Here is a 25,836-nt window from a genome sequence, read left to right on the forward strand (position 1 = left end):
TAAAGAAATTATTTCTTCTGTTAAAGCTTGTAAGTATTTTAAGAGTTAAACGATTGAAACACAAATGGTATGGTGGATGGAGCTCATTCCACTCTGTCAACTCCTAAATGGCACAGTGTAAGGTCTAAGTAATTTAAATTAAATGTCTTCAAAGCTTTCCTTATACTTTTTTGTTCATTAAATATTGTTTCTGTTCTTACATTTTTGTCTCCCTTTTTAAAAATATTACATTTTAGATAGTTACAAAATATTGTGTAGTATCTGCACAAAAGAATTCAAGTGAAGTAAACTACAAAGGACATGTCAGAAGTACAGAATGTCTGTCACTGAAAATTCTTTAGGTACCACTTGGCATGGATATAACTATGTTATATTGCTAACTACACTATTGTCAACAGATATTCTTTTAGTGGTAAGCAAAACTCATATAATAATGAGTTATACTTTAATGGAATTTTACTTATTTCAAAATATGAAAGTAGTGTTTAAGCACATATAAAGAAGAACATGTACACAGTGATGGTCATATCAGACGTGAGTAGTTCAGCAGTCTTGTGAGGTATAGGTAAATTCTGAAAGCATATGATATAAAGCTACTTGTCACAAAAAGTAAAGTGGATATACTCATTCTGTTCTTTTATTCTAAATGCAAAAAATACTCCTGTTTAATTTTTGAAATCTTAGTTTCTTTTAAAACTTGTTATATTATTCTGAACTCTCAGTCAGTTTGTGTTGCTTCTAAGGCTGTTGGGGGGTGTTCAGCACTATGGAATCCAATTTGTTAAGAGACTGGTGGAATATATAGAAATAAAATACTAATATATATGTGTATATATAGCATTTATTCTGGCCTCATGTCTAAACGCAGTAAATATAAAGAAAGGCAAACAATTCCTGGATTTAAATTATTCTTTTCCCTTCCAGATTGCAGATTTTGGTTTATCAAAATGGCGCATGATGTCCCTCTCACAATCACGAAGTAGTAAGTCTGCACCTGAAGGAGGGACAATTGTCTATATGCCACCTGAAAACTATGAACCCGGACAGAAAGCAAGGGCTTCTGTCAAGCATGATATATATAGGTACAGTATGTTACTTTTGCTCAGAGTTAACTTTGCCTAAAGTGAAGTGACTCTTGAGAGTCCCTTGGTCTGCAAGGAGATCCAACCAGTCCATTCTGAAGGAGATCAGCCCTGGGTGTTCTTTGGAAGGAATGATGCTAAAGCTGAAACTCCAGTACTTTGGCCACCTCATGCAAAGAGTTGACTCATTGGAAAAGACTCTGATGTTGGGAGGGATTGGGGGCAGGAGGAGAAGGGGATGACAGAGGATGAGATGGCTGGATGGCATCACTGACTCGATGGACGTGAGTCTCAGTGAACTCAGGGAGTTGGTGATGGACAGGGAGGCCTGGCGTGCTGCGATTTATGTGGTCGCAAAGAGTCGGACACGACTGAGCAACTGAACTGAACTGAAAGTGAAGTGAACTCACTCAGTCATGTCCGACTCTTTGCGACCCTGTGGACCATAGCCCACCAGGCTCCTCTGTCCATGGGATTTTCCAGGCAAGAGTACTGGAGTGGGGTGCCATTTCCTTCTCCACAAGATTAATCAATCAGAGTTTTGAAGCTACAGTTTATTTATTATTTTTTTTTTGAAGCTACAGTTTAAAAGTATGATTCTTATGCTTCTCTCATAGGTGTAGTGAAAGTAAATTAGAGACAGTGGTTAATATTTTTCAAATTAAAAATACCTTGCTTTAAGGAATTCCCTGGCACCTTAGTGATTAAGATTCCAGGCTTTCGCTGCCATGACCCAGGTTTAATCCCTGGTCGGGAAACAGATCTCGCAAGTTGTGCAGAGCAGCCAAAAAATAAAAATAAAAACATATAAAAATAAAGGTGCCTCGCTTTAAGCTACTTTTACATTCTATTAATTTGTAATATTCAAGGGCTTTTATCATATGTGACCTTGAGAGAGGGAGGGAAAAGTGTGAATAACATTTAACTTTACCAAAAGAGACAGTACTCACACCAGAAAAAAGCCAGTAGAATAGGGCTACATGAGACAGTCTTTTTTATTACTCTTTATTTTGTGTGAATGATAGAATCATGTAATTAAAGGACATAGTATTAATGAATCATCCACAAGTTATCCTTGCCTATTATTTTGTTTTTATTGTACCAATTTCCTAATTTTTCAAATTGAATTATTTTCCTTTCAAAGTAAAACTGTATACAAATATTCAGCATCTTGGTTGTATATAGCGATTCTTTAAGCAGCATTTCACTACATTATTATTTTCAAAAATGGTATCTCAACTGTCAGCTTTTTAAATCGGTACTATTTAGTTTATTATGCATAGTTATTATATGTATATTTTATCTTAAACAGCTATGCAATTATTATATGGGAAGTCTTATCCAGAAAACAGCCTTTTGAAGGTAAGTGTACTTTGACTTCCTTATTATGACATCATGTTGGTAAATCACACTCAGAACTATCTAAATAAAGATCACCTATTTTAAATCTGTCTACCATTCATTTTGTGGAAAGCACACTTGAATCCCGTGTATATTGGAAAATACTGAATTAAGGATCAGAAAAATATAGATTTGTTCTGATAATAATTAACTCCATTATTAAGCCACTGAATCTCTTAAGTCCTCATTTTTTTCATCTGCAAAATAAGAATTTTGAATTCTTATTTCTAAGGTTCATTCCAACTATAAAATTCTTTATATGAAAATTTAATTAGTGCTCCTTTAAAGACCAGCAGACATTGAAGAATAATTTTCACATTTTCTGATAATGTTGTCTATTTCTTTGAGGTTTGTTTAGGTCAGTTTGCTGTGTAACAACCTCAAAATCTCAGTAGCTAACAAACTAAACACTTATTTCTTATTCACACTAGATGATTAGTTGCTGTGACTCTTCTCGGCTCTGCTAGTTCTACTCAGCTCTGCTGAGCTCTGCTTTGCTCTGCTGTCTTCATATTCCATTGGCCAAATCAAATCACGTGGCCAAGCCCAGAATTAAAGAGGTGAAGCTATAAACTCCTCCTGTAAGTCTGGGAATAGCTGGGATATAAATATTCCTTTGACAGAAAGGGAGGTAATGAATTATACCTAAGGTTTTTAAGATTCTCTGATTTTCATCTGGTTGAGTTTAGAATGTAATTAATATGTTAGATCATAATATATTTCTAATGAATGAAATATATTTTCATTTGTTTTGACAGACGTCACCAATCCTTTGCAGATTATGTATAGTGTGTCACAAGGACATCGACCTGACACTAATGAAAAAAGTTTGCCATTTGATATACCTCATCGAGCACTTATGATCTCTCTAATAGAAAGTGGGTGGGCGCAAAATCCAGATGAAAGACCGTCTTTCTTAAGTAAGTGTACAGTTTTAATCTGGACCTTTTGAATTGCAAAAATAGCGAATATGCTGTAAATAAAGTATTCCTTGAACAGTCACACAAGTTAAATGATAAAGTCAAAAGTTCGTTATTTTTTTTTTGATTCAGTTGTTATATGAGATGATGAGATTGAAGTGGTAAGGAGAGACTGTTGGCTATCATAAAAAGATTAGAAGATTATTCCAAATACAAGTTTTCAGAGAAAGAACATGATAAATTTAAATTTAGGAGCTATTTGTTGCTGTGTAAAAAAATTGATTGGAGAAGGGCAAGAGTAGAATCTCTAGACCAATCCTGGAAATCAAAAAATCAGATAGAATTAAAATATATTTCAGAGGTAGAATGGATCATCACCTAAATGTAAACATAGAAGAAAATCTTCATGACCTCAGATTGAGCCAAGAGCTCTTATATATAACATCAAAAACAAGATCTATTAAAAAATTTTTGATAACTGATTTTCAAAAAAATTGAAAAATTTACACTTCAAAAGATGCTACAGAAAATTAAAAGACAAGCTGTAGACTGGGAATCTTCTTTCCAGCTAGAAAAAAAAATGAAATATATTTTGCATTCAAAACTTATGTCTAGTGCTTATCTGCATTGTACTGAAAAAAAATCAAAATATGCTGTAATAATGGATTAGCATTTTCTCTCTTATTTCCAAGCACCATTTAATAGGAGATATATATATATCTCCTTTGTCCCCGGTGCCATTTTCAAACTGTAATTTCTTCTCCATTTCCTAAAGATTCTAGCTCTTCTGAAGATCATGCCATTAGTCAAAACTTACTTTACTTCTCTCCAGCAAGAATACTGGAGTGGGTAACCATTCCCTTCTCCAGGGGATCTTCCCCACCCAGGGATCAAACCCTGGTCTCCTGCATTGCAGGATGATTCTTTGGGTCAGGAAGATCCCCTGGAGAAGGGAATGGCTACCCACTCCCGTATTCTGGCCTTCAGAATTCCATGGACACAGGAGCCTGGTGGGCTACATGGGGTCACAAAGAGTTGGACACAGTTGAGCAACTAATAGTTTTTTCTCTTCTCTAATACTAAGACTAAGACTAATACTCACTTAACTTCTCTACAAACTTCCTAGCTTTTCCCTATTGTTCATCGAAAACACTGGCTTTTGGCTTAGTGACTTCTACGTCCTGCATTGGTCAGTGCTGCTGAATATTTGAGAGGAATGTTCTGCAGATCTCTGGAGTTCTCTCTACGCGTTCTCCTCTTTCCTACACTGTCCCATAAACTCTGTCTGCTGTGGTCTACCCTAACTCTAAGCCCGGTGTCTTCAGCTTGAGGTTCCACCAGGCCTCCACCTTTATTTGCCTATCCCTGTAGTATAGCTGGAAACTCTCAAGGCAGGATGCTTGGGCAGTCAGGCTGTGGTTGGGCTCACCTCAGTCACTCAGAGATCACTGTCCCTTTTTGTTGCCTGATACCTAGTGTCTTAATAACCACTGTTTCATGCATTTTGTCTGACTGTTGGATATTTAAGACAGGAGAATGCATTGGTCATTGTTGCTTCATCTTGTCCAGAAATGGAATTCGTTGGTTTTTCTTTAATAGCTAAAACTGAACTCTAAACACTACTTAGCATTCTGTTATGTTTTCAAATACATTCTCATAGATCACCTATTCTTAAGTGGTGGTACAGGGACCCCTGAAGGTGGGTTGGTCCCTGAGACTTAGAAAGGATTCACAAAATCAAAACTTTTTCAAACTAATAAATATTAAGGTATTATTTTCCCTTTTCACTCTCATCCTCTGGAAAAATAGTTTCCAGAGACTAAATGAGGTGTAATGATATCATTGGGATAATGTAATGTATTTTCACATACTCTGATGTTTTAAAATGTTCTCAGTTTTAATTTCTAATATAGTAAATGTCAGTAGATATGATCAACGTACACAAAAGCTCTTTGGGATAATTTTGAAGTTCTGACACCCAAAAGTTTGAATATTACTGTCCTAGATGATCATCTTGAACTACTGCAGGAGATGCATAAGTCCCATACTTTATGTTCCCAAAGTGGAGACGAAATCCCATTTCAATCTCCAAGAAGAGAAGCATGGGAGGAACATTTCCAGCTTCTGTCTGCCCCTCAACACTCCTGCTCATCCTTTAATTTTGGAGAAAAACTAACCATACTTAGCTAATCCATTCTCAATTTTCTCCTACTTTTGGAAGCAAGCTTGTCTAAAAGATGCATACATTTTTCTGCTTCCCCATATGGAAGCAGGTGAGGCCTGTAGCTGAGTGAGTAAAACTCAGTTGAAGGGGCAAAATATTACTAGTAAGCCTATATGCTACAGATCTGAAAAGGGACATAATTCCATTTAGTTTTATCTGTAATAAAGGTGATATTTTGATCAACATCTGTCATAATTTTGTAGCTTTTCTTAATAGATTCTGAACTCAGAGAAGACAGAGGTGATCCATATTGTACCTTATCTTCCCTTCTTAAATTTCCTACACCCCATGTTCCATGTTTCTTTTGAGCACTGAGGAAATAGAAACCATGAGAGAGAACTCCCTCATAGTTCTACCACCAGATCCATCAACTTAGTTGTACTTGACCTGTCTTACTGCTTCTCTCTTTTACAGTGGAAAGAAAAGTGTTCTTATACAACTCTCAGCAGTGTTTCTTTGTCTCTGGATGCCATTTTCTTCCTCTCTGCAGCATTCTGTTCCTTAACACTCTGTCTCCGCTCTTGCATTGCCAGTCTCTACCTGTGTACTGGATCCTTCCTTTGTCATATAGATCTATTATACTATTAGATCCTATCTTTATATAGGACAAAAATTCTTGACCCCACATCATTCTTCAGATCAGATCAGTCGCTTAGTCGTGTCCGACTCTTTGCGACCCCATTAATCGCAGCACGCCAGGCTTCCCTGTCCATCACCATCTCCTGGAGTTCACTCAAACTCAAGTCCATCGAGTCAGTGATGCCATCCAGCCATCTCATCCTCTGTCATCCCCTGTTCCTCCTGCTCCCAATCTCTCCCAGCATCAGTCTTTTCCAGTGAGTCAACTCTTCGCATGAGGTGTCCAAAGTACTGGAGTTTCAGCTTTAACATCAATCCTTCCAAAGAACACCCAGGGCTGATCTCCTTTAGAATGGACTGGTTGGATCTCCTTGCAGTCCAAGGGACTCTCAAGAGTCTTCTCCAACACCACAGTTCAAAAGCATCAATTCTTTGACACTCAGATTTCTTCACAGTCCAATTCTCACATCCATACATAACCACTAGAAAAACCATAGCCTTGACTAGACAGAACTTTGTTGGCAAAGTAATGTCTCTGCTTTTCAATATGCTATCTAGGTTGGTCATAACTTTCCTTCCAAGGAGTAAGCGTCTTTTAAATGGCTGCAGTCATCATCTGCAGTGATTTTGGAGCCCCAAAAATAAAGTCTGATACTATTTCCCCATCTATTTCCCATGAGGTGATAGGACCAGATGCCATGAGCTTTTTCTGAATGTTGAGCTTTAAGCCAACTTTTCCACTCTCCTCTTTCACTCTCATCAAGAGGCTTTTGAGTTCCTCTTCACTTTCTGCCATAAGGGTGGTGTCATCTGCATATCTGAGGTTATTGATATTTCTCCCGGCAATCTTGATTCCAGCTGGGCTTCTTCCAGCCCAGCGTTTCTCATGATGTACTCTGCATAGAAGTTAAATAAGCAGGGTGACAATATACAGCCTTGACATACTCCTTTTTGGAACCAGTCTGTTGTTCCATGTCCAGTTCTAACTGTTGCTTCCTGACCTGCATATAGGTTTCTCAAGAGGCAGGTCAGGTGGTCTGGTATCATTTTTCCACTTGCATTTGGATCTAAACACTTGGTAAGAATTGCCCATACTTGTTGTCTCTACTTCTTCCCTTCTAAATTATTTATTAACAGACGTACAGCAGTCTTCTGTTTCATATTGCCACTAAAGCTGTGTTTGTTCAAGTTACCGAGGAAAGCAGTGTTGAAATACTGATTATCTCACTTAGCCTCTCAGTAGAAGAGTTTTGGCTGACTCTTTCCCTCCTTGAAACTTTCCCCCTGATAGCTTCCAAGGCACAAGAGACCATGCGTCCCTCCCTATTATCATCTCTTCCTCTCTTTTTTTCTTCCTCTGCTCAGTTTCTAACTGTTGGAAATGGCTTAGAGCTAAATATGGCTTCTTTACTGTTTTCCACCTGCACTTTCTCCCTAGACGATCCAGTTCAAACCATGGCTTTTATACCATCTCTACCTTCTTGATGCTCAGTTTTATTTCTGGAGCCCTGACCTCTCCCTTGAGCAGCTTGTCTATATATTACTGTAGTAATAGCAGAATTATGACTTGTTTCTCTTTATTGGCTATTATTAATCATACTTCTATGACTGTTCATATGCATGTGTGTATGTGAACATATGTTTTCATTTCTCTGACCTATGAGTGCAATTGCTTGGTTGTGTGGTAAATTTATCCTTCATTTTAAAGAAATCGCCAAGCTGTTTTCCAAAGTGGCTGCGCTGTGATACGTTCCTACCAGCAATGTGTGAGGTTTTCCTTTTCTCTGCATCATTGTCAGTACTTGTTATTTTGTCTTTTTAATGACAGCTGTTTTAGTGAGTATGGAATGATACCTCACTGTAGTTTTAATTTGCATCTCCTAATGTCTAATGGTGTTTAACCATATTTTCATATGCTTTTTAGCTATTTGTGTGTCTCCTTTGCTGAAATTCAATCCTTTTCTCATTTTTAAATTGGGTTATTTGTCTTAAGTTGTTAGAGTTCTTTTTATATTCTAGATATAAGTTCTTTACCAGATCCATGATAGGTAAAAATGTTCTCCTAGTCTGGGCTTGTCTTTTTTTTGAGGGGGGAGGGGGGGGGGCTTGTCTTTTCATTTTTCTTAATTGCACTGTTTTTCTTAATGCATCATTTTTCTTAGTGTTTCAACTTTTTTGAAGTCCAGTTATCAAAGATATTTTATGGATCCTATTTCTGATACCATATCCTGGGAATTATTTGCCTAACTCAAGGCAATGAAGATTTCTTATATTTACATTTAGGTGCATAGTCTGTGTATACATGCTAAGTCACTTCAGTTATGTCCCACTCTTTGCAACACCATGGTATGTAGCCCACCAGGCTCCTCTGTCCATGGTGCATAGTCCATTTCAAGTTAATTCTATGTATGTTGTGAGGTAAGAGTCTAAAATCTGTTTTCGTGTGGGTATCCAACATTTGTTGAAAAGACTGTCCTTTCCTCGTTGAATTATCTTAGCAACTTTGTCAAAAAATAATTGACCATACTTGCAAAGGCTTATTTTTAGACTCTCAATTATATTCCATTGATCTGTCTTTATTTAGATATATCTATCTTTATGCCTATAATAAGCATTCTTATTTTGGCAGTAAACATTCTAATGATTTTGAATGTCATCAGTTTGGGAAAAAATTGACTTAAGGCCTTATCACTTAATATTAGCATTTATGTTTTTCATTTTAATGGTTATAAGCAACCTGAACTCTTTTTTTCTTATTTAGAATGTTTAATAGAACTTGAACCAGTTTTGAGAACATTTGAAGAGATAACTTTTCTTGAAGCTGTTATTCAGCTAAAGAAAACAAAGGTAAATTGTCATATGAAATGTTAGAAATTTAAAACTTTAAATCATGGAGACTTGTAGTTTAGTTCTTTTTTCTTTTTTCCTTCAGTTTTATACCTTCCACAGATACAGGCTACAGTACTGAGGCAATAGAATTTATTAGAGAGTATGAATGCAGTCTTAAATCTGTCACCAAAGAACTTCTCCATTTTATTCAAACAGCCACCTCCAGATTTCCAAGACATTTTCAGACCTCCCATATATCAAATGTAAATTTGAAATGTGCAGTGAGTGCCTGAATTGTGTATAATTTTACCCTAAATTACCACAGTTGTTGTTTAATATATGTTTATTTCCCAAAAGTTTTGATTCATACAGAGTAAAAGATGCCTGGATGATTGTGCTTATCTTTATTCAGGTTTCTTGGGTTTTTCAGAGGTTTATTGCCAAATTAAGCTATAGAATTTTTATTAATAATTGAGACCAAAATGTGAATGTTTTATTGCTATTTGTGTATTTATTTTGTTTTCCCACTCAGACACTCCATGTTGCATGGACCAAAGTAGCAGTTGATATGAATTACCTAGAATGGTTGTCTCATTTACTCATTCTGGCTCTTGTAAATCAGAAGAACAACTGAAGGGACCTATTACTGCAGGGTTTTCTTGCTGTTATTAAAAATTGTTTAAAAAGCAACTACAGTCATTTAGGGACAAAGTCAGCTTAGTTTAACACTTGCTGGGTTTCACGAAATAGCATTTGGGATATGATAATAAAAACTGTAATTTATTAGCTGAATTCTTGGGCTGTGACAGGCATAATCTACCATTGATTTATCACTAAATGACATTGCTTGCCTCTTGCAGTTTGTGGATCTGTTAACATAATTTTGGTTTAAAAGGGAAGTGCATAAAGGATAACCATAAAATTTTGGTTTAAAGGGAAGTACATAAAGGAAACAATTGCCCTCACTCAAACTTAAAAAAATGTTGGCAATATTAGTGCCTGAATGTTTTGAGGAATTGTGTTTTAATATTTTGATAAATTTTCATTGACTTCCCTGGTTCTGAGTAGGTAGTCTTTTCCAGAACATTCCAGTCTCTCCACTTCTCAGTAGAAACAAACTTCTGATAATATTTCTTTTTGCTTTGTCTTTTCAGTTCCCTTTTCTCTCCTTACAACTTGCTGCTCTTCTGCCAAGCAAAGATGGATAGAAGGATCTGTTTTCTTGTACCTTTCCTACAACCTTGATTATAAGAAACTGAACTGGAAGAGAAGCAGTTCAGTTCCTTTTTTTATCCCCAGCCAACTTAAATACTAGGATCTATATTTAAAACTGTTAATTTGGGGGAGAAATTTTTGCTTCTTAAAGTAATTTAAAGTGTGTATTTTCAAATACTTGAATATCATATAATAATAACATTACTGTCTTTAGTCAGTGTTTTTAAGTTGCAGTATTATTTTCACTCAGATTGTTTTAATTACATTTTTATTTTTTTGGAATCTTTGTATCAATTCTGTAAAACTCTTAGGGAAAGAATATCATCTCCATTTCATAGACGAAATAACTGAGGTATAAGGAAGTAAGTCACATAACACTACACAGCTAGCTAACGGCAGGGCCAAGAATGGAATACAAATTTAATAAGATAATAAGATTTTTCACAAAGAAATTCCTGAAAATAAAGATCACCATTTGGGGTAGTTGTTTTGTTTGAATTCCGTACATTTTTTTCATTTTTTCTTTGAAACTGGCTCCTATAATACATGTTTTCATGGATAGCATCTGTTATATCTTCAATAGTAAAAACTGAATCAAAGTTTTTTCTTCATATTTCATTGTATTTCTTTCTAGGGTCTGACTCATAAATAATTTGAATTAACTGATCAGTTATGAAAAATGATGTTTGTAATTAATGATATTGCATAATCAGAAATATTTTAATAAATTTAAAAGCACAGAAAAGATTTATATAACAGAAATGGATCTAAAGATGAATTTAAAAGGTTCATATAAAAATCTGTTTAACACATTTTCATTGGACTGCTGTGTGCAAAATACTGTCAGATAGATTATGTACACAGATGAATAGTAATTTTTTTCTCTTAAAAGTTCTTAGACATGTTACAGAGCAGACAGTTGTTAAGTGTGAATAATGAAGTGTTGGGTATGGATCCCACCAATTTCTAAAGTTCTGTAGAGCAGCTGCTATTATGTTGGTTTGAGGAAGAAAACCAGACTGATGAGTTTGTTTTTAAATCACTCAATAGTGATGGCAGTTAATCCAAACCTGGCTTAAAGAGACAGGAGTGAATCACTAAATGATTTTAGTACAAAGGCATAGCATTTAAATAAATCATCTGCTTAGTAATGGATATCATATATCGAATGCTTAGAAAGTAATCTTAGGGCCTCTGCATATATTACTTCTAATCCTTGTTGCAGTAATCCACAAAAATAGATATTCTTATCTCCAGTTTACAGATAAGTAAACTAAGATTAAGTCTCATGCCCCAAATCAGACAGGGTTCCTGCATTCTGATCAGATCTGCTTGGCCCCCATCATTCTGTTAGGTCACTCTGCCTCCTTTACTTAGTCCAGCCCTCAACTTCTTATCATTAAAATAGAAATAATAATATTACTTAGAATCATGGTGCCTAAAATATAGTAAATGCTTAATAATTATGGATAGATAGAGGTACACACAAATTAAAATATATAAAGTACTTAGTTTGAACTAGGTACTTTATTATCTCAATCTTTGGAATGACCCTGCATGTAAATATCATTCCATTTTAAAAGATGAATTTGTTCAAGGTAACCAGTTAATATGAGACAGAATTCAAAGCATATATCTCTAAAGTTATTTCCCCTATTCTACACTATCTCTACCTTTAAGTTAGGTATTATATTCTCAACTGATTGAGCTTTTCTTTCCATTGATTTTGCATAACTATATAAAATTATGTTAAGTAGATTGTATTTTACTCATATAACTTTCTGCTGCTGCTCCTGCTAAGTCGCTTCAGTCGTGTCCGACTCTGTGCGACCCCATAGACGGCAGCCCACCAGGCTCCCCCGTCCCTGGGATTCTCCAGGCGAGAACACTGGAGTGGGTTGCCATTTCCTTCCCCAGTGCGTGAAAGTGAAAAGTGAAAGTGAAGTTGTTCAGTCGTGTCGGACCCCTAGCGACCCCATGGACTGCAGCCCACCAGGCTCCTCCGTCCATGGGACTTTCCAGACAAGAGTACTGGGGTGGGGTGCCATTGCCTTCTCCGCATATAACTTTGTAATCACCTCTAATTCTTTTTTTTTTTATATAAATTTATTTATTTTAATTGGAGGCTAATTACTTTACAATATTGTATTGGTTTTGCCATACATCAACATGAATCCACCATGGGTGTACATGTGTTCCCCATCCTGAACCCCCCTCCCACCTCCCTCCCCATACCACCCCTCTGGGTCATCCCAGTGCACCAGCCCTGAGCATCCTGTATCATGCTTCGAACCTGGACTGGCGATTCGTTTCACATATGATATTATCCATGTTTTAATGCCATTCTCCCAAATCATCCCACTCTCGCCCTCCCCCACAGAGTCCAAAAGACTGTTCTATACATCACCTCTAATTCAAACACATGTATGTATGTATGTATTTCAGTTACAGAATGCATCAAGAACTGTTCACTTAAGTGACAAGAAGAAAAGGGAGTTATCTTCGAACATACCTGTAAATTCTGGTCCACAGGAGGTAAAAAAAAAAAAAAATTATGCTAATTAAACTCAAAATGTGAAAAGAATATGAAAAATCATTTAGTCTGTCTTGCTCTTTTATAGATGAGAAGCTCAAGTCCAGGGAGGTTTTAAGATTTTAAGATGGCCATCTCCAGTTTGGTTCATCTCATCAAATCACAGTCCTCACTTCTTTCTGGGGCATTGAATTCTGTCCCTGTCATCATTTTATGTGAAGACTGGTGTCCCAGGGTAGTACATAGGCAAATCACTGATACACTTTGGCCACTATAAGCTGTACTACCTGCCTTGTTCTTAACTTCTTACAATGACTGGATAAAGGAAAATGCTATTTATGTGGCTATTCAAATAGATTTCTTTGGTAGCATTTATTCAGAATTATTTCATATTAATCATTTCTTTTAGCAACATATAAAATATGTTCTCTTTACAGATTCAGAAATGTAATAATACCTTCAAAATGAACCATAAAACACAGTCTCTTGGATCTTTGAGCCCATACATGCACATTTTTAGATAGGTATACAGAAAGAACCTGAGAACCAGATTATTTAAATGCCTTGTCAAAGGTTAGGCAGTAATTCCATGACACAGCTGGGATTGGAGCTAAGTTCGGTATTACTTCTTCCATGAATTTCTGCTCCTCCATGTTGAAGGAACCTGAGGCTTGAGAATAGGCATTTGATCTGAATCAATATTAGGTAGTCAGAGCTACAGATCTCAAGTTTTTCATCAGCTGGACAGTCTGTGAGATTATATACAAAATATTGAAAAAATAATGATTTCTAGTGTATTTAACTATTGCCCCACTCACCCAATTAACCTCATAAATCAAGTTCACCTTGCTTTTTGTTATTTCATATATGTGTTTAATTTTGTAAAGTATAATTTGTGTTAGTCTTGATTCTTTGTTTATAATAAGCCAAAAGCAAGACCTGTTTAGAAATTAAAGCTGTATAACTTTTTAAATAATTTTGCATTAACATAAACAATTTATCTTCTATTTATTTTAGGAGTCATGTGGATCCTCTCAGCTCCATAAAACTAGTGGTTCTCCTGGAACCTCAAGGTCCCTGTCAGCTCCTCAAGACAAGGACTTTTTATCTGGTGTGTATATTTTTCAGCCAGTTATTACTTACAAGTTTTCAATTTTCTTTCAAGATTATATTCTTGCAGGTAGTCATGGTTCGTATGGAACGTGTCTTTCATTGGCATTCATAACTTATTTTTTAAAAGTGACAGTCTAAAGATGTGAAAATAGTAATGGGATGTTAAACAAATACATTTAAGTATAAAAAGCATTCTGTTAGACACTACAGAAAGATATTTTTAAAAATATCTTGTAAGAAAGAAGAAAAATATTTCTAAGTCACCATGCTGCTGCTAAGTCACTTCAGTCGTGTCCGACTCTATGCGACCCCATAGACGGCAGCCCACCAGGCTCCTCCGTCCCTGGGATTCTCCAGGCAACAACACTGGAGTGGGTTGCCATTTCCTTCTCCAATGCATGAAAGTGAAAGTGAAGTCGCTCAGTTGTGTCCAACTCCTAGGGACCCCATGGACTACAGCCCACCAGGCTCCTCCGTCCATGGGATTTTCCAGGCAAGAGTACTGGAGTGGGTTGCCATTGCCTTCTCCACTAAGTCACCACAGTATTAGATAAAAAGTAATATACTGTACGAGATATAGGGATGTAGAGCTATGGTAGTATAGTGGAAAAGTAAATTTTTACAAAGTACTTTCACAACAACCTTGTGAGGGAGATATTCCTCATTTTACAGATTCTTAAGATCAAGACTGCTGGATCACATAGTTAGTAACTGGCAAATCCAAGATTTGAACCCAGGTCTTTTTGATAAATATTTTCATGTCACTCTACTACACCATGTTGTCATCATGAAGAAATTATTTCTGGCTGAAAGTTGGACCTATAGTTATAAAGGATGGGCATTCCAGGCAAAAGGAACTACATAGAGGCAAAGAAGCAAGAAAACCCAGAGAACAGTGAGTAGTTGGGTCTAGCTGGCAAAGACGGTGAATGGAAAGGTCATCAAAGATGAGGAGGGTGGAGTCATCAGGATGAATTCTAATACTAGGCTAAGCCATTTGGACTCATTTGCTTGGGTAGGAAGCAACTATTGCAAATTTTTGAGCAAGGGTGTGTGTGACATGATAAACTTTTTTGCTTTAGAAAGATTCATCCTGGCTGGAATATATAGGATATTTTGGAAGGGAAAGGAGATTCAAGGTGAGGACCCCAGTTAGGAGACTACTGCTGCTGCTAAGTCGCTTCAGTCGCGTCCAACTCTGTGCAACCCCATAGGCTCTGTGCAGCCCACTAGGCTCCCCCGTCCCTGGGATTCTCCAGGCAAGAACACTGGACTGGGTTGCTATTTCCTTCTTCAGTGCATGAAAGTGAAAAGTGAAAGGGAAGTCGCTCAGTTGTGTCTGACTCTTAGCGCCCCAGTGGACTGCAGCCTACCAGGCTCCTCCGTCCATGGGATTTTCTAGGCAAGAGTACTGGAGTGGGATGCCATTGCCTTCTCCGGGTTAGGAGACTATTGGTCTATTAATGTACTCCATGAGAAATTATGAAACCTGCTCCAGAGGATACGAAGCGGAGAATGGTGTGAGAAATGTTACAGAGGACACACTGATAGGACTACAACTTTTCACTTGTAGGAGGGAATAGAGAAAAAAAAGATGAAGATAAAGCTTTGAACAAGTTTAGTTGGAAGAACATTGGTGATATTAACAGAAATAGGAGTTGAAATGGGTTTTAGAGCTAAGATGAATAATTTTTTTTAACTTTTTACAATTTGAGGTGCTTAGCATATATGAGGGTTATATCCTGTTGAAAATGTAAGACTTAAGGTTCAGTGAAGACAGAAAATTCAATTTCATGGATTTGGGAAGGGAGGTGACCATTGAGACATTGATGTTTAATAAGAATGCCAAAGGAAACTGTGGAAAGACATATAAATTCACAGGACACATTTGAAGTGCAGAAGGGGGAAGATGACACAGAAGAAAAAATATGATATAAAGAAGTAAAATTCTATGATTTATAATTTATATAGGACAGACAAGCACAGACAGAAATATGGTTTAATAACCCAGTGTACGAGATAGCAAAAGAGACACTGATGTATAGAACAGTCTTATGGACTCTGTGGGAGAGGGAGAGGGTGGGAAGATTTGGGAGAATGGCATTGAAACATGTAAAATATCATGTATGAAACGAGATGCCAGTCCAAGTTCGATGCACGATACTGGATGCTTGGGGCTAGTGCACTGGGACGACCCAGAGGGATGGTATGGGGAGGGAGGAGGGTTCAGGATGGGGAACACATGTATACCTGTGGTGGATTCATTTTGATATTTGGCAAAAGTAATACAATTATGTAAAGTTTAAAAATAAAATTAAATTAAAAAAATTCATCATAAACCTTTTTGATCTAAACACTATTTTCTTGTGAGTTAGGTTTATGAATGAGCTTATACAATGAAAATTAAAAGTCATTAAATACCACCCTCTGTGTGATCCAGACGTTCATATTTTAGCTAATAGGAATATTCTACCCCTAATGGAGATGTTGTGTTTTATAGCAAAAACTCAAGATTTCTCTGCGCTCCATCAATGTTCAGTGAATCACAGTCGGAACAGTGACTTCTGTGTGGATCGTCAGGTAGCGTTCTGTGACCACAGGACTGCCCCATGCTCTTTAGCAATAGTGAATCCTCTCTCAGCTGAGGGAAACTCAGGTAAATATGTGCTGTGAAATGCTTTGTAAATGATGCCATTTACCTCACAACTGTATATTCAGTAGATATGCTATTTAATGTTTTATGTTCTTCAGTATGGTATATACATACTGTGAGTAGGAAAGCACTGCCAATCCCTGAAGAGTGTTAACATGTAAACACAGGCCTAAGTGGTATTCCATGAACATCTGTCTAGGGAAGGAGTGCTCAGAGAAGGTGTGACTTAATATGTCACTAAAGTAAATACATTTTTATTTATCAAATATTCAAGTATCCTTTATGTTTAAAAAAAAAAAATATGAAAAAAAGTGACATTTGCCTCCACGATTTACAGAGAGTAAAAATGCAGTGCATTTTCTTGGAGGGGAAGGGAAGAGATAACCCAAATATCTGAATTTTTCCTGAAAATTAATAGCATCCTTCAAAATAGTGCTGTTCCATATTAGCTTAATTACAGAAAAATTAGATTTTATGTCTTATTATTTTGTTTTTCATCTGATTTTACTCATAACTGTGTATCTGTCCCCACTTCTTTACCTGTCATTGCTTTTCTACAGGGCGATTTCAGCCTGGTATAGCCCAACAGTGGATCCAGAGTAAAAGGGAAGACATTGTGAGCCAGATGACTGAAGCCTGCCTTAACCAATCTCTAGACGCCCTCCTGTCCAGAGATTTGATAATGAAGGAGGACTATGAACTCATTAGTACCAAACCTACAAGGACCTCAAAAGTCAGACAGTTATTGGATACCACTGACATTCAAGGAGAAGAATTTGCCAGAGTTATAGTACAAAAGTTGAAAGATAATAAGCAAATGGGTCTTCAGCCTTACCCAGAAATACTTGTGCTTTCTCAATCACCATCTTTAAATTTCTTTCACAATAAAAGCCATAAAAAATAACTCTTTCCAAGAAAAGAAGTCAGTGTATAAGAGTATTTTATATTTCTTTTGCCTTGATAATGTTGTATTTATGAGATTCATATGAGTATTTAAAACTTCAATGCAGTTTCTTCTTCAGATAAATATTAGTCTCCTTCCATGATATTATAGTATTTTTTAAATTAATACCGTAGAAAGTTTGTGTTTTGCTGCATAGTTCAATTTTTGTCTTCTTTGGTTAATTAAAACTTTTTTCAATTAATAATTATATGTTTATTATACAAAGCAATGTTCTCAGGTTCCACATGTTTCTCGTGGAAACCATTTTCACATATGCTTTCTTTGTGGATTATTTATTACTTGTTTGAGATGCTTGGCTTTTTGAGGTGTACCCCTTAGACTTAAATCAGGGGTAGTATAGCATTCCTACCCTACAGTCTCAGGTTCTAGTCCTCTTCAGAGTTGTTCATTAAGCTCTGTTATCCACATTACACATTTAAATGTTATTTATTGACCTCCTTAAAATGTTTCAAAGATAAAGGAGTACAGCATATAAAGAAAAAAAATCCTTCAACATGTGTTTGTACTCCTGTTTCTAGCCTGAACTGTCAACCAAGGTAACAACCAAAATTAACAGATTAATATGTATCATTCTATCGCTTTCTTCCTACTTATATTTAAAATATATGCTCTTTTGGGGAAGGATTGTTTCTTAATATTATCGTTGTTATAACACATCATACTTCAACCTGATTTTTGCACTTAGTACATCATGTGAAGCCTTCCAGATCACATTCAAGCTTAATTCATAAGTTTTGATTGCTGTATAATATTATTAGAGCTATTTTTTTTCATTTTCTTGTTCAAACCAATGGTATATATAGTGTGAGTTTTTTGTTTTTGGTTAATGGGTTATGTCACTAAGGTGAAAACTAATAAGAAATAATAGCCCTTTTCTGAAAAGGTGTATTAGCAATGTCAGCAAAAAGTGTGATATAAGATAAATTTGAAAGGACAAACTTTGAAGTTGGGCTGTACAGTATGACCCACAGTTTGAAAAAAAAGAGTAAAATCAATAGATGTCACTGAGGCAATTAAATGTTTTATTAAAATAGATATTTTAGTCTCCATTTTGGAGTTGGGCCTCTGGTGCCTCTTCACTGTCTCTGAGAAATATGGCCATTACTAGGGAAAAGTAGAAACCTAGTATATGAGTTATCTTTTATTATATTTTATTTTTAAAGTGTTTGGATAAAGATTTAATTTGGGAAATGAGGGAGAAAATTATTTGGAGGTTTTCCCCTTTATACAGTTGTTTGTTGTTTTTTTTTTAATTGAATCTTGACGGTTTCAGATTAACTTTTATATCAGTTTAATGATGTGGTACCTGGATTGATAAAGTGAACTTTGCCCTGGTTTTTTGTTTTTTGTTTTTCATTTTCTGCCCAGATCTAAAAACTCGAGGTTTCCAGTCTGTATGCATATGACTGTGTGCACATCAACCACTTTCTTCCCTAGCTTACATATGCGCAGCACAGATGCAGCCGTCCGTTTCAGCTCTGCAGCCTTCTTCTGCATAATAACAACGTATTGACAAAGATGGTGATGACGAGGATCAAGACGAATCTACAATGAGCTCTTAGCCCCTGATAGAATCGTTGCAGTCTCAGCAGCCAGTTTCCATTACACTAATACCTGATAATGCAGTGATGTTTAGGGGAAGGTGCCACAGAGTATTCTGAGTCTGACCTGTCAGTATAGCACAGGGCCTGGCAGAGACACTGTCTGAAGATCTCCTTAATGAATGTCACTGGAATGAAAGCTGAGAAGAGAGAAGGAAGAGGTTTCCTTGAAATCACACTTCCCAAGATGTAATGCGAATACAGCTGGTAGTGAATGAGATTGTTTTAGGTAGTATGCAGACAGGCAGCACTAAATTAACATTTTGTCACATAGGAAGTTCTTTTTAATCAAGTCTTCTAATTAAGTAAAGGAGAACATTAAAATTGTGCTATCATCCTTTATCCCCTTTATCATCCTTTATTAAAAAGAGACTAGACTTCAGGAAGTGTTTAGCAGGAATTTTGTAACTTTTTGAATTGTATTTCATTTGAAGATGACCTACATATGTGTCACCATTTTTCTATTTATAATGTATACTATGTAAAGTTTTATAATATTCAAATAACAATTTGAAGTACTAAATTATAGGTAGTATATGTGAATGTGAACAATAGAATAAAATGACATTGATTCAGTCACTCTAAGGAGGGACCTAAAATTTTATAATAATATATTTTTTAACTAGGTAGTAATAGGTAATGCTCATGCACTCTTTGCACTATATGTTAAGGCAGTGCTACCCAGAAGATTGGTCCGCAGAGCAGCTGCATGAAAATCAGCCAGAACTTGTGAGATGTGCAAACTCATGGTCCCTAACTCACTCAGATCTTTCCGATCACTCAGACTCAATCTCTGATGTTTGAGACCTTTTGTTTTAAGAAACATAGAGAAGGGGATCAAGATGGCAGAGTAGAGAGGTATGCAACTCACCTCCTACCACAAATATTAATACATAAAAAATACATCTACATGTGAAGCAATCCTTGCAGAAGACCTACTGAAAGTTTGCAGGAAATCTCATACAACCTAGGCTACAACTGAGACCCCCAGATAACCAGGTAAGATAAAGGGGAGAGGAATCTAGACAGTATCTACTGCCCTGGGAGAGAACTGGGGAAAATGTTTCCTCATCCTGGGAACTTCCTTCACTGGCGGGGAGGTCTGCCAGGACAGAGGAGCTTCAGAGCAAGTGCAGAAGCTGCCCTATACACCGAAGGATGAAAAGAGCCCAGCACTGTCGGTCTTTGATGCGTCTCCACACTTCCCCACCCCAGAGGCACACCTGTTGGCGTGCCCAGCTACTCAGCTCTGAGACCTGGGCTTCGGCAGACAGACCAGGGGAGGGGACTCAGTCTGGCTGCACAGCCAGCCTGAGGGCCCGGGGTGTGCACGGGGCCGTGTGGGTCTGCTACAGGAGCCACGCTGTTGACAGAAGGCAGGGCCGGGGTGTGGGTCCACCGGAACAGCGCCATTATCAGCTTGCTCACGGTGGGGTAGGGTGCCAGGTGCAGCAAGTTTTGCAGACTTTATGGGTGTGAACACCTGGAGGCGGGGCTGGTCCAAATTACTAGCATTCCCAAGCGGGGCACAGGAACCAGCTTCTGCAGGTTTTCATGCCCGTGGCTTTGTGAGGACACACGCAGGCCTAAGGGACCTCCAAGCCAATGACAGCACCCCACCCCCCACCATGGAAGCGGGCACAGATGACAGGCCAGCAATGGTGGTCTTTGTTGGCATGCACACCCAATGGCAGGTGGCATCACAGAACCGCATTTACTAGCAAAACAGCTTTTGGGGAGAAAATGCAGTCGCTTCTTTCCCAGAGAGAGCCCTCCCGTCCCGTCCATCTCACAGCTCAGCTTAAAACTGCTTGAAACTTCTACAACAACTGGGCAAAAGATCCTGCCCCCAGCAGGTGGTGACAACCACGAAGAAGAGCTCCTGCCCAACATTCATTGCAAGCACCGGTCACCATGACCCTGGCCATACCCCCGAACAAGGGAACAAGGGCCAGTGCACCCTGAGGAATATGTGGCAAGCATCCACACTGAAAACAGCGCCTGCACCAAAAGTCGGCACATACAGTTTACACAGGGTCAACAACAACAACAAAAAAGGCCTTTCCTCACAGGGGATTGAAACACAAAGTTAGGAAGTCAAGAGATGCCCCGAGTAACAGGCAAGTTTGGCCTCGGAGAACAAACTGAAGCTGGGCAAAGGCTAAAGGAATTTGTCAAGAGAATATGCTGGCCATAGCAAACACTCTTTCCCAACAATACAAGAGATAACTGTACAAGTGGACATCACCAGATGGTCAATACCGAAATCAGACTGATTATGTTCTTTGTAGCCAAAGATGGAGAAGCTCTATACAGCCAGTGAAAACAAGACCGGGAGCTGACTGTGGCTCATACCACTCAAGAAGGCAAAGTAGTTGTCTGAGGAGGCCTTACAAATAGTGGAGAAGAGAAGCGAAAGGCAAGGGACAAAGGGAAAGATATGATCAACTGAATACAGAGTTCCAGAGAGTAACCAGGAAAGATAAGAAAGTCTTCGTAAGTGAACAGTCCAAAGAAATAGAGGAAAGCTATAGAATGAGAAAGAACAGTGATCTCGTCAAGAAAATTGGAGATACCAAGGGAGTATTTCATGGAAATATGGGCATGATACAGGACAGAAATGGCAAGGATCTAAGAGAAGCAGAAGAAATTAAGAAGTGGAAAGAATACACAGAAGAACTGTACAAAAAAGCTCTTAATGACCAGATAACCATGATGGTGTGATCACTCACCTAGAGCCAGACATCCTGGAGTGTGAAGTCATGTGGACCTTATGAACAAAGCTAGTGGAGGTGATGGAATTCCAGCAGAAAAGGAAATTTTCTGATTTCCTTTAGGATTGACTGGTTTGATTTCCTTGCAGTCCAAGGGACTCTCAAGAGTCTTCTCCAACACCACAGTTCAAAAGCATCAGTTCTTCAGTGCTCAGCCTTCTTTATGGTCCAACTCTCACATCCATACATGACTTCTGGAAAAACCATAGCTTTGACTAGACAGACTTTTGTCAGTAAAGTAATGTCTCTGCTTTTTAATACACTGGCTAGATTTGTTAAAGCTTTTCTTCCAAGGAGCAAGCGTCTATTTGCCATGACGTGATGGGACTGGATACCATGCCTGTGGCTTTTACATCTAAACAAACTCAAGCTTAATGACCACAACAGGGAAAAATAATAAATAAATTCTATATGCCTATTCATAGGGCTTAGTTGTTGTTCAATCACTAAATTATGTCCATCTCTTTGTGACCCCATGGACTGCAGCACTCCAGGCTCCTCTGTCCTTCATTGTCTCCTGGAATTTGCTCCAATTCATGGCCATTGAGTCAGTGATGCTATTTAACTATCTCATCCTCTGTCCCCCCAGCTGCTTCTTTTGGCTTCAGCCTTTTCCAGCATCAGGATCTTTTCCAATGAGTAGGATCTTTGCATCAGGTGGCCAAAGAATTGCAGCTTCACCTTCAGCATAAGTCCTTTCAACAAATATTCAGGATTGCGTTCCTTTAGGATTGACTGGTTGGATCTCCTTACAGTCCAAGAAACTCTCAAGAGTCTTCTCCAACACCACAGTTCAAAGGCATCAATTCTTTGGCTCTCAGCCTTCTTTATGGTTCGATCCATACATGAGTACTGAAAACACCACGTGCATGCTTGCTAAGTCACTTCAGTTGTATCCAACTCCTTGCAACCTCGTGGACTGTGGCCCCCTAGGCTCTTCTGTCCATGGGATTCTCCAGGCAAAGATCCTGGAGTGGGTTGCCATTTCCTCCTCCAGCAGATCTTCCTGACCCAGGGATCAAACCTGTGTCTCTTATGTCTCTGCCATAGCTTTGACTATACGGAACTTAGTTGACAAAATGATGTCTCTGCTTTTTAATACATTGTCTAGGTTTGTCATAGCTTTCCTTCCAAGGAGCAAGTGTCTTTTAATTTCATGGCTGCAGTCACCATCCCCAGTGATTCTGGAGCTTAAGAAAATAAAATCTGTCACTGCTTCCAATTTTTCCCCTTCTATTTGCCATGAAGTGACAGAAATGGATGCCATGATTCTAGTTTTCATAGGATTAATCATTTATTATTTTGCTATCTACTGTTAGTCTTATTTTGAATGTCAATATTAAATATAGGGAAGTAAGAGATAAACCTTACATTCAGAGTGAAAATATGACACTTACATGTATTTCAAATGATAAACCATAGTTTATTACTTAAAATAAGAAAATAGTTTAATGTTTTTTAAGGGCAGGTAGTTGTCTTGAATATGGCTCAGGAATGTGTTCTCTTCATTGTTCTTCCTTTAAAGATAATCTTAAATATTTATAAAAGGTGATAACCTGATTCTTTCTGCTTCCAAACAGAAGGGAGAAAATTATGCCATATAAGATGGGAGATGGAAGAACTTTTGTACAATAAGGCTTGTATGATAATTGATGTTTTTTCCCCAAAGGTAAATAATGAAATTTTTTCCTTGGAATTTTTAATAAGAGGTCTGCCATATCTTAAAGTATGCTGGGGAAAACCTCTATTGAGGGACTTCCCTGGTGGTCCAGTGGCTAGGTCTCTGAGCTCCCAGTGCAGGGGGCCCAGGTTCGATCCCTGGTCAGGGAGCTAGATCCCACATGCTACAACTAAGACCCAGAGCAGCCAAATAAATAAATAAAATTAAAAAAAAAAAGAAAACCTCTATTGAAATGCCTCTGGGAGTCATACTTAGCAATATTTAGAGTAAATATTTCCCCGAATTGTGTTTCATTATTCTGATTTCCAATGTTTTGTTTCCCTGTATATGCTGTAGCTCCAATAACAAAATAACGTTCAGTTACTGTGCTAGTGTTACCTGAAGAATTTGGATGGTGAACAAGAGGAAAAGAGAGGAAAAATCTAAGTACAACTCATTGGATGTTTACAATCATGTCATTTTCTAAAATGACTTGAACTTGTCTGTAACCTAGTTTCTTTATCAGTTTCTTTATATGTGTGTATATATATTTATATACTGTGAATACCCTTTCTCTGCTGGAGAGGGCTTATTTTACTGGTGGAATTTTAAAAATACTTGACTACATAGTTATACTTCTTTTTCTTTATTTTTCCACAAAAATTCACCCAATATCTATAATTTGGGCAGGAGGGTATCCTGTATCAAGGGCATATATTTATGATCTTAGTTCATTAACAAAAAGTTAAGTTGCATTACGATCATAAAAGTGAATAGTGAATGAAACTACAGCCCTAAACTCTTAAGTAGTTATTGCTCTTATTAGCTCACAGTAAACCAACATCAGTTTCTTCTGCTAATGTTTTCTCAATACTAACAACAATGACGTTGTGCCATTGGTCTTTCACTTCACTGATCTAGTCATGATTTATAGTAACTGTGACCCTTTTCCACTTAGGTTACCTATTTCAATAGAGCCTGTTTCTGTACAGATAGCAGGAAATGAAGAATTTGCATGTATATATGTAGGCAGAAAGAGAAAGATGAGGAAATAAAAGCCTTTCAGGAAAGTGGAAATTTTTATGAAAATCCCTAGGGCATTAAAAAAAAAATATTGTAAACGACCATTGTGAATCATCCAACTTCAATGTTAGCTGTTTTTCAAGAAATATTTTAAGATAAGGGTCCTGAACACTGAGAAAGAATCAAATGACACATGCTGTATCATTTTACCTCACTCCTCTGAGTAAACCAAGAGTATTTCAAGGCTACTGCTCTTCAGTTAGGCTTCACGCCCACGGCATTATGAGTCAGAGGAAGGAGCACTATAACTGGAGTTTGGATTCTAGCCCTGACTTGGTCCAGCAGTGTGACCTTGGACATGTCCCTAATTCATATACTTTATTTAACTCTCTGAAGTTGTCTAAAATTTCTACCACTAGGCATTACAGAATATTGCATTTAACATGAATTCATAAGTCCAAAATTATCATCTAGAAGGAAAAGGAAAAAAACTTGCCTGCTCTGGGCTCTCGTGTATCAGTTTGGGTTGCCTTATTGGATGAGAAATTGAAATATCAGTAACATCAGATATGCAGATGACACCATCCTAATGGCAGAAAGCAAAGAGGAACTAAAGAGCCTCTTGATGAAGGTGAAAGAGGACAGTGAAAAAGCTGGCTTAAAACTCAACATTCAAAAAACAAAAATCACGGCCTCTGGTCCCATCACTTCATGGCAAATAAATGGGGAAAGAGAGGAAACAGTGAGAGACTTTATTTTCTTGGGCTCCAAAATCAGTGTAGATGATGACTGCAGCCATGAAATTAAAAGACACTTGCTCCTTAGAAGAAAAGCCATGATTAACCTAGACAGTGTATTAAAAAGCTGAGACATTATTTTGTCAACAAAGGTTTGTCTCGTCAAAGCAATGGTTTTTCCAGTAGTCAGGTATGGATGTGAGAGTCGAACTACAAAGAAAGCTGAGCGTGGAAGAATTGATGCTTTTGAACCGTGGCTTTGGAGAAGACTCTTGAGAGTCCCTTGGACAGCATGGAGATCAAGCCAGTCAATCCTAAACGAAATCAGTCTCGAATGTTCACTGGAAGGACTGATACTGAAGCTGAAACTCCAATATTTTGGCCACCTGGTGTGAAAAGCTGACTCATTGGAAAAAGATCCTGAATGGGAAAGATTGAAGGCAAGAGGAGAAGGGGACAACAGAGGATGAGGTGGTTGCATGGCATCACTGACTCGATGGACGTGAGTTTGAGTAAGCACCAGGAGTT

General features: G+C 37.6%; 1 protein-coding gene across 1 annotated transcript in view; it reads left to right on the forward strand.

The window, feature by feature from the left end:
• Positions 1-18,793, forward strand: part of RIPK2 (receptor interacting serine/threonine kinase 2) — a 39,972-nt gene extending 21,179 nt beyond the window's left edge. The window contains exons 4-11 of the mRNA XM_005888276.3: positions 925-1,082; positions 2,395-2,444; positions 3,242-3,403; positions 8,968-9,053; positions 12,696-12,785; positions 13,801-13,894; positions 16,397-16,552; positions 17,110-18,793. Coding sequence (XP_005888338.2) covers positions 925-1,082; positions 2,395-2,444; positions 3,242-3,403; positions 8,968-9,053; positions 12,696-12,785; positions 13,801-13,894; positions 16,397-16,552; positions 17,110-17,453 — 1,140 coding nt within the window. The 3' untranslated portion in view covers positions 17,454-18,793. The remainder of the gene's footprint in view (positions 1-924; positions 1,083-2,394; positions 2,445-3,241; positions 3,404-8,967; positions 9,054-12,695; positions 12,786-13,800; positions 13,895-16,396; positions 16,553-17,109) is intronic.
• The last annotated feature ends 7,043 nt before the right edge of the window (positions 18,794-25,836 follow it).

The sequence above is a fragment of the Bos mutus genome, chromosome 14 (assembly GCF_027580195.1).
Source record: "Bos mutus isolate GX-2022 chromosome 14, NWIPB_WYAK_1.1, whole genome shotgun sequence".
NCBI classification, from domain to species: Eukaryota; Metazoa; Chordata; class Mammalia; order Artiodactyla; family Bovidae; genus Bos; species Bos mutus.